This window comes from Drosophila mauritiana, chromosome 2L (assembly GCF_004382145.1).
Source record: "Drosophila mauritiana strain mau12 chromosome 2L, ASM438214v1, whole genome shotgun sequence".
NCBI classification, from domain to species: domain Eukaryota; kingdom Metazoa; phylum Arthropoda; class Insecta; order Diptera; family Drosophilidae; genus Drosophila; species Drosophila mauritiana.
Window position 1 is genome coordinate 14,679,735 of NC_046667.1, and position 8,526 is coordinate 14,688,260.

Here is an 8,526-nt window from a genome sequence, read left to right on the forward strand (position 1 = left end):
ACGTTGTCCACAAATTCGTTTCTTAAAATGCAAATCGTTCGTAAAAGCAACAAACACTTACTTCGCATCCCACCCGTGCTGCATTTTAAATGAGGGAATCAATAACCTTTATTCATAAATCAGAGTTTGAATTGTTTATGCAGCTTAATAATTTTTATATGAAAATTTCTTAAAATTATTTTAAATATGTAAAGGCTTTGGCAATATTATTTTATTTCAAATAGAAAAATTTCATTTCATTCTGTTATATTTATTAATGCAATAATTGACCCATTAGTTACCAACTGAAAACGAGGTTCACTGTGCGATTGATTTTATTCGAGCAAGCAAAAAAGTATTTTTAAAGTATTACCAAGTAAATTCCAGAGCTTCCTTCCGGTTATGTTGCTAATTTTAAGACCCAGCCCATCGCAATAACCATTAACTTGCAGCTGGGCATTTGGTATAACAGATTATCACAGATTATAACACCACGGGATCGAATATCTGTGTACTGAGCTTAAAGCTCTGCTTCTTTGGGATCCAAGCCAGCATATTAAGCCCGACTCCAATCTAAGCTCTTGCAGTTAGCGCACTGAACTCGAACTGAACGGAGGTCCAAAAATAAAAATCAAAAATCAAACAATTGATAACCCCAGCTCCAAAATGAACCCACTAGGTAAGGTGAGCCTGGGCTTGATGGTGTGCCTCATCGGCGGCTTTAGCCGGATTGCATCGGCCAAGCTGGAGGAGAAGTTCTCGTGGAAGCAACTGGCCTTCGATTGGCCCACTCCGGAGGCCGAGGCGGAGGCCAAGTCGAATGGCCACTACATCGTGGAGAACAACCTGCCGCTGGGCGTGGAGCGTTGGCAAAACAGAATCTTTGTCACTGTGCCAAGGTAAGTCACCAAATTCATAGAGACAACAAACATACGGTTACCTGTAGTTAACTTTTCTTTTTTTCTTATTATTTACCTTTTTTTGTTGGCTTGGTTTGTAATTAAATGTCAAGCTAGACTTGCAAAATCATCGAGCGTCAAGAGGGGAAACCGGTTTCCTCGCTGGCTAGTTAACTTTATCATTTTTTTTCCCCCTTTTGCATATGTCTATTTTGCATTTTAAATCGTGGTTTCTAAATGCAAATCGTAACATGAGGTTAATTATAAATTAATAAGAGAAAACACATGATCGGAAAATTCTATGGAATATTACGGATACCATAAAACCATAAAAGGCTAACTAGGTAACTAGTAAACAAAGTCTTTGTGACGTCACCTTTTTGGGATTTACCACCGATGCGCTTATTGGCCAAAAAGCCCCGAAAACCATTCTGATTTTCGGGAGTGAGTATGAGTATGAGTAATCAAAACAATATTCGATTTGCTTTTCACATTTCGAAAAATGAGCTACATATTTTTGTTGTTCGCATTGAAAAATTAAAAGTTTATTTTGTTGGTCCCCATTAAAGTAATGTTTTATTATGTAATACAGTGTAATTAAACAAGCTACAATTGCCGGCAAAGTCTTAACTGATAGTGCTAAGATATAAATTAAAACTATAGCTTATATTAAAACCATATCCAATCAGTCATAATAATTGCGCAGGTGCATGGTACTTTTTAATGTTTTTAATTATTTACTTGCCAGTGTCAGGTTTAAATGAAATCAATAACTAAACAAGTCTGAAATGTAAATTTATAGTTCTTAATCTTAATTTATTGCTCCTCATTATAAAATGATTTACTTTACCTTCAGATGGAAGGCTGGTGTGGCTGCCACTCTCAATTACATCGATATCAATTCGACGGAGAAGTCGCCAAAGCTGCACCCATATCCCAGTTGGGAGGCCAACAAGCTGCCCATCGATGTGCAGCCACAGGACCAAAAGACACCATCCGGCGGACGTCTGGACGCGGACAAGGCTCAAGATGCCGGCATTCAGCTGAAGGACAACTCCACTGTCATTTCCACCTTCCGAATTCAAGTGGACGTGTGCGATCGCCTGTGGGTGCTCGATACTGGCTTGGCCGACATCCTGGGCAGTCCCAAGCAGATTACGCCCAATTCTATCCTGGTGTTCGACTTGAAGACGGATACTTTACTGCGCCGTTTCACCATTCCCGCTGATCAGACCAAAGAGGACTCGTTCTTTGCGAATATTGTGAGCATGCATAGGCGCATTATTCAAATTCCAAAGTGATCGAATTAATCAACATTTAGGTTGTGGATGCAGACCGCTCGGAGTGCCAAGATGCCTTCGCTTACATCCCGGATTTGGGTGCCTACGGTGTGATTGTGTATTCACTGAGGAGCGACAAATCCTACCGCGTTAAGCATAACTTCTTCCACTTCGATCCGCTGCAGGGTGATTTCAATGTGGGCGGCGTGAACTTCCAGTGGACGGACGGCGTTTTCGGCCTGGCCGTGGGCCCAATGAATCCAGATCACTCCAAGGACATTTATTTCCATGCCCTGGCCAGTACCAAGGAGTTCAAGGTTTCGAACCGCGTGCTGCAGAACGAATCACACGTGACCGGTGGCGATTCGTATTACGATTTTAAATACGTTGGTGACCGTGGCATGAATGGCCAGTCCACCGCCGAGGTCTTTGACCCCGAGACCGGCGTCATCTTCTATACGCAGGTGAACAAAGACGCCATTGCTTGTTGGAACATCAAGCGTCCATACACTCCAGACACCCAGGGGCTAATCGATTCCGATTCGCACACTCTGGTCTTTCCAAATGACATGAAAATTGACAATGAAGGCACTATTTGGGTGCTGTCCGACAAGATGCCGACGTATTTGTACAAGGAACTCGATCCCTCGGCCGTCAACTATCGTATTCTGATGGGCCAGAACCGCGATCTCATCAAGGGTACACCATGCGAAATGTGATCACTTGGATATTTAAATCTACATGCTGTGTTTATGACGCGGTGCATTTTTGTATTTACATTATGACATTATTGTTTGTTAGTAAGTCAGCTTAATAAACTATTTGAAATGTGATTGATTGGGTGTACCATGGTGAGCGTAAGTTAAATGTCGGATTTCAGGAGGTTGTCGGCCAGTTGCACCTTCTCGCCGGGCTTAAAGGCGGGCATGCCCAAATAGGGGCAAGTGGAGCAGCGGAAGGCGTCGCCCAGATAACACTGTGCATATAAGAAATCAGTTATAATCGGGATTAATGTTAACTTATAGGATAACTTACATTTCCACAGCTGGACTTAGCATTCTCGGTGGCCTTCTGGCTCTGTTTTTCAGTCTCCAATTCCTCGGCCAAGCCGCAGGAGCAGTTTTTGCACGCCTTGCGCTTGCCCGTGGTGCTACAGACACGCAGACCAGCCGGATCCGGCTTCTGTTTGTCTTCCTCGTCCAGCAGCTCCTCCTCATCTATTAGTTCCTCATCGTCACCGCTTATCTTCCACACATTGACTGCATTGGCGTTCTTTTTTGCGAAGGACAGCCTGGCTGAGGATCCTGTCTCGTAGCCCGGCTTCTCGGCGGTTAAAGCATCTGGAGAGTCTTCGCGACAGTTTATGAATCCGGATAACTTGATCTCCTGCAGCAAACTAGCCGCCGGACCGATGAAGGACACCAAATGCAGTTTGCCACTGGGTTTTAGCATGTGCAGCAGTTTTACGTAACTGTCGGTCAGCTGGGCGCACTCGATCACAATCAGGTCGAAACTGGAGTTGGCATAGGAAGCTGGAAAGCATAAACACCACTGATTTTAATCTGCTGACTCACTAGCTAGCCAAAAACAGCACACACACACCGCACCGCACGCAACTTACAAAACGAAAGACGGTGCACATTTTCCAAAGCCACATCGCCGCCGGTGGCAGCCTTTAGTTGCTCCACTCGCTTGTCCAAGTCGGCGCTGTCCGTCCATATGTACAGGGATTTTTGTAGACCCTTAAAGTTCTCCATTGTGGATGTGTTTCTAGAATATCTCAAAAGTTCAAGCACCGAACGGAACCGATTTTTGATTTCACAAGTTAGATATGGCAGTGCGGCGAATATATAGCGGTGATATCGATTGTACCTGTCTATCGGATTAAAAGTGATATTCAGTGATTGTAGATTTTTCCACTTAGCACTGTGACTGCTAAAATAAATGAATCCGTAAATACACTGCACCAGCTTCGTTTTTAATGAGTTACAGCTCGCATTCTGATACATAATTAACAGCTTTTGATTGCATAGTGTGTGTTTCTGCCACTTAACTTTATTCAACGGTTACACTTAAGCTCAAAGTCGCGAATTGTCTTTTAAATTCATCCATGTGTATTTTCCCACGGCCCGTTTTAAAAATGCATGGGCAGTTAGAAAAGAAGGTTGGTCACTTGTACCTTGAATTTTAAATATGGGCGCTCAAAATCGAAGTGCTAGCTAAAAATCGATACCAACTACTTACAATTAAAAGTATTTAAAGCGAAAAGAAAGAGTATCTTTTACAGTAATATGCTAAGAATAGATGTACAAGTGTATTCAGAAACTACTAAATATAAACAAAAAATATTAGCTACGCCAAGTTGGCTATAAAATAGCCAAATGCCCACTGCCGCCCAAATGCAGGCACAGTGCTGCAAAGCGCCGAACATATCGCCGGTAGGCAGCGACTATCATAAATAAGCGCCTATCGGACTATCGATACAACATCAACATCCTCAGTCGCTTTTTTAGTTGTAACATATTATAAATATAACTCGAGCGCTAGTTGCAGCCTTAAACAGAAGCCAGCCGCCACTACCGCTAGTCGCTAGTCAAGATCTGCTCGAAACGCTGAAATATGTGTGATTAGTCGTGAATCGCAGCTAGCCGCAAATCCAGCCAGAGCTACAACAACAAAGCCAATCCGCGATTAAGAGGAAGAGAGTGCGTGAGAGAAACGACAGCTGCTCTGCGTGTGTGTTGGTGCAGCAGGATAACAAAATAGAAAACATACAGCAGCAGCAACAACAACAACAGCACCAGCGAACAGTGTATAAAGTGCCAAACGAATTTGCCAAATAGCCAAAAACGAAATAATAGAAAACATCTAAACAAAATTCCAATCGGTTCAATGCAAGGAGACATGTGCATAAATGAAGAGCTACAGCCAATTTAATTTAAACGCCGCCGCCCCGCCCGCCATTGCCTACGAGACTACGGTTGTAAATCCCAACGGCTCGCCACTCGATCCTCACCAGCAGCAGCAGCAACAACAGAGTCAGGATATGCCGCACTTTGGACTGCCCGGTCCGCAGCCGCCGTCGTCGCAGCAGCAGCAACAACAAATGCAAGTGCACCACCAACAGCAGCAGCAGCAGCAACAACAACAGCAGCAGCACCAACAACAAATGCAGATGTCCTTGCTGCCGGGTCCTTACCGGCCGCACATCGAGGAGAAGAAGCTGACGCGGGACGCCATGGAGAAGTATATGCGCGAACGCAACGACATGGTCATCGTTATCCTGCACGCCAAGGTACGAAAGGATTAACACTTTTAAGCCGGTATTAGCAGGTGCTTGGGCTGGATTTATTATTCAAGAAATTTTAAAACATATTAGGGAACTCCTGAGAAGTCTTACATTATTTTAATATTATTAAAAATATTTAAGCCCAAAGTGAAGAAACGTAGGATATCCTAACTTTCATTTAAATCAAAATCAACTTAAATGACCGTTTTTTTTAGTAACTTGGTCAGTTTTGTACGTCGATTTGCTAAATTACTAGATTTTTTATTGGCATTGATTAAATACCGATTAGCACAAATGTACTCAGCTATATTTTTCAAAAAATTTCCTTTCTTTGAAAAATATTTATTGTTTTTAAATTTAATTCAAATATAATCGGTCAGTCCGCAACGCCAAAACCACACCCACTATTAAAAGGTGCTAGTGTTTCCATTGTCCACTTTAAAGTGTTACATTTTTGCGGTTTTCGGCGAGGACAGACATAAAAATGGAATAAAATTGTCGCGGTTGCTTTTAGCGGTGGCGATCTTCAAGCGACGACTGCCGCCAAATGCGAATCCTTCACACTCGACTGCCCGCAAATTGAGCAACGCGAGCGCGGTCCAGTCCGCAATGAAAATAATTGAAATTAATTACAGAAAATTAACAAAGCTGCATTGCTTGCGGTTTTGATATGATTTTCCGATAATCTGGACGGCAATTTGTACTAATTGAATTTTCCCTGCACCATCGTGCGCCTGCCTGTCTGTCTGTGTGAATTCCAGGTGGCCCAAAAGTCCTATGGCAATGAGAAGCGATTCTTTTGCCCACCGCCGTGCATTTATCTGTTCGGAAGTGGCTGGCGCCGGCGGTACGAGGAGATGTTGCAGCAGGGCGAGGGCGAACAAGGAGCACAACTATGCGCGTTCATCGGAATCGGCAGCAGTGACCAGGACATGCAGCAGCTGGATCTCAATGGCAAGCAGTACTGTGCGGCCAAGACGCTCTTCATCTCGGACTCGGACAAGCGAAAACACTTTATGCTGTCGGTGAAGATGTTTTACGGAAATGGTCATGACATTGGCGTTTTTAACTCGAAACGGATTAAGGTTATATCCAAGCCGTCCAAAAAGAAACAATCGCTGAAGAATGCCGATCTGTGCATAGCCAGCGGCACCAATGTAGCCCTGTTCAATCGCCTGCGTTCCCAGACTGTCTCAACGCGTTATCTTCACGTGGAGAACGGACACTTTCATGCGTCGTCAACACAATGGGGAGCTTTTACGATACACCTGCTGGATGACAATGAGTCCGAGTCGGAGGAGTTTCAGGTGCGCGATGGTTACATTCATTACGGAGCCACGGTCAAACTGGTGTGCTCCGTAACGGGCATGGCCCTGCCACGTCTGATCATCCGGAAGGTAGACAAGCAGATGGCCCTGCTGGAAGCCGACGATCCCGTTTCCCAGCTGCACAAATGCGCCTTCTACATGAAGGACACGGATCGAATGTATCTCTGTTTGTCGCAGGAGAAAATCATACAGTTCCAGGCCACGCCGTGCCCGAAGGAGCCCAACAAGGAGATGATCAATGACGGCGCCTGCTGGACCATCATATCCACCGACAAGGCTGAGTACCAGTTCTACGAGGGCATGGGTCCCGTGGCGTAAGTATAGCTTACTTACAGCTCAATGGATTAGTTTTCATTGCGTGTTTCCTTCCAGTTCCCCAGTCACTCCAGTGCCAATCGTTAATTCCCTTAATCTCAATGGCGGCGGGGATGTGGCCATGCTCGAGCTGAGTGGCGACAACTTTACACCGCATCTGCAGGTGTGGTTTGGCGATGTGGAGGCGGAAACCATGTACCGCTGCACGGAGACATTGCTGTGCGTGGTGCCGGAGATTTCACAGTTTCGAGGCGAATGGCTTTGGGTAGGTTTGCCAATGCAAATCCATTTAATACATACTATAAATTTTTACATTTAATGGTCCTTGCAGGTACGTCAGCCCACGCAGGTGCCCATTTCGCTGGTGCGCAACGATGGAATAATTTATGCCACCGGTCTGACCTTCACGTATACACCTGAACCAGGTCCTCGGCCGCACTGCAACACACAGGCCGAGGATGTGATGCGAGCGCGACAGAACAACAACAATAATAACATCACTAGCATTAGCAACAATAATAACAGCAACAATGCGGGATCGCCGGCGGCCGGCGGTGGCTTGCAACAACAACAGCAGCAGCATCAGGCTCTGCCCTCCATCTCAGAAGTGCAATGGAATAGTCATGGTAGCGGCTTATCCTGAGTGCAGGATTATTGCATCGCACACATATGTATCCTAAGTTATTTATAGTTTTTATTGAAGACCTTAGTTTGTAGATTGACAATTTTTCTCATACTAATTTTCAACCCCTCGTGACGTAAACCAAAATGTGTCCCCTCCTCTCTAAAGTGAATCATCCTTTACACATGTATCTAGTGCTAGTGCTAGTTTGGAACCAATAGAATTGTAAATGCCACATAAAACTCTGTACATAACTCGAAAAGCTCACTGACATACATGCATACATTTGTATGTGCATGGAATATACCTTTACACAAAACATGTAATTCTAGTTAAATATACAATTGATGTAAGTTTATAGACGATTTTTAGATGCGGTTGAAATATTTATGATTTTCTTTGCTATGAATTTCCAAAGACCTAAATGAAAAAAAAATACTTCGAAATACATCAGAAATCTTTATTATACACAAGCCAGTAGCCACGCTACAAAACATTCCATTTCCCTCTTTAACTTTCTAAAAAGTCGAAGACAAAGTCAAAAGGGAAAAATTTGTTTCTGTACATACAGTTTTGTTGCATTTTTTTATTAACCAACTCCTTGGAAGTTCGTAGCATTCAAAATCCGAATAATATATTTTGTAAAATAAAATCGCAACCAGACAAAACAGCGATTTATTTAAGTGTAAACGAAATGCCTAACATAAATAAAAAAAAGAAATCCGAAATGATGACAAAGAATAATCAAATCATGTCAGCTTATGTTTTTGGTTTAGCGTGATTCTTCTGGTTCACCATTTTTCCTCTGTGGTCT

At 43.6% G+C, this 8,526-nt stretch overlaps 3 protein-coding genes across 3 annotated transcripts; 2 read left to right on the top strand and 1 right to left on the bottom strand.

Annotated features, from left to right (window-relative positions):
• The first annotated feature begins 555 nt into the window (after positions 1 to 555).
• Positions 556 to 2,991, top strand: LOC117136496 (protein yellow). Its single transcript, XM_033297443.1, has 3 exons — positions 556 to 878; positions 1,735 to 2,140; positions 2,200 to 2,991. Exons 1-3 carry the CDS (start codon positions 646 to 648, stop codon positions 2,875 to 2,877), a joined length of 1,317 nt encoding a protein of 438 aa, XP_033153334.1. The 5' UTR covers positions 556 to 645; the 3' UTR covers positions 2,878 to 2,991.
• LOC117136507 (anamorsin homolog) lies at positions 2,908 to 3,999 on the bottom strand. Its single transcript, XM_033297454.1, has 3 exons — positions 3,780 to 3,999; positions 3,194 to 3,690; positions 2,908 to 3,134 (listed from the first exon to the last, which is right to left on the bottom strand). The coding sequence occupies exons 1-3, from the start codon at positions 3,913 to 3,915 to the stop codon at positions 3,021 to 3,023; spliced, it is 747 nt and encodes a 248-aa protein (XP_033153345.1). The 5' UTR covers positions 3,916 to 3,999; the 3' UTR covers positions 2,908 to 3,020.
• Positions 4,000 to 4,628: 629 nt separating this feature from the next.
• Positions 4,629 to 8,070, top strand: LOC117136489 (suppressor of hairless protein). Its single transcript, XM_033297431.1, has 4 exons — positions 4,629 to 5,453; positions 6,209 to 7,089; positions 7,148 to 7,355; positions 7,422 to 8,070. Exons 1-4 carry the CDS (start codon positions 5,073 to 5,075, stop codon positions 7,731 to 7,733), a joined length of 1,782 nt encoding a protein of 593 aa, XP_033153322.1. The 5' UTR covers positions 4,629 to 5,072; the 3' UTR covers positions 7,734 to 8,070.
• Positions 8,071 to 8,526: the final 456 nt, after the last annotated feature.

What these genes read in the sequence shown, in the direction of transcription:
- LOC117136496 (XM_033297443.1), top strand. Translation starts at nt 646, where the DNA reads ATGAACCCACTAGGTAAGGTGAGCCTGGGCTTGATGGTGTGCCTCATC. An exon ending in ATCTTTGTCACTGTGCCAAG is followed by an intron (nt 879 to 1,734) that starts GTAAGTCACCAA and finishes CTTTACCTTCAG; the next exon opens with ATGGAAGGCTGGTGTGGCTG. An exon ending in ACTCGTTCTTTGCGAATATT is followed by an intron (nt 2,141 to 2,199) that starts GTGAGCATGCAT and finishes ATCAACATTTAG; the next exon opens with GTTGTGGATGCAGACCGCTC.
- LOC117136507 (XM_033297454.1), bottom strand. Translation starts at nt 3,915, where the DNA reads ATGGAGAACTTTAAGGGTCTACAAAAATCCCTGTACATATGGACGGAC. An exon ending in TGTGCACCGTCTTTCGTTTT is followed by an intron (nt 3,691 to 3,779) that starts GTAAGTTGCGTG and finishes TATGCTTTCCAG; the next exon opens with CTTCCTATGCCAACTCCAGT. An exon ending in CTAAGTCCAGCTGTGGAAAT is followed by an intron (nt 3,135 to 3,193) that starts GTAAGTTATCCT and finishes TTATATGCACAG; the next exon opens with TGTTATCTGGGCGACGCCTT.
- LOC117136489 (XM_033297431.1), top strand. Translation starts at nt 5,073, where the DNA reads ATGAAGAGCTACAGCCAATTTAATTTAAACGCCGCCGCCCCGCCCGCC. An exon ending in TCGTTATCCTGCACGCCAAG is followed by an intron (nt 5,454 to 6,208) that starts GTACGAAAGGAT and finishes TGTGAATTCCAG; the next exon opens with GTGGCCCAAAAGTCCTATGG. An exon ending in TTCGAGGCGAATGGCTTTGG is followed by an intron (nt 7,356 to 7,421) that starts GTAGGTTTGCCA and finishes TGGTCCTTGCAG; the next exon opens with GTACGTCAGCCCACGCAGGT.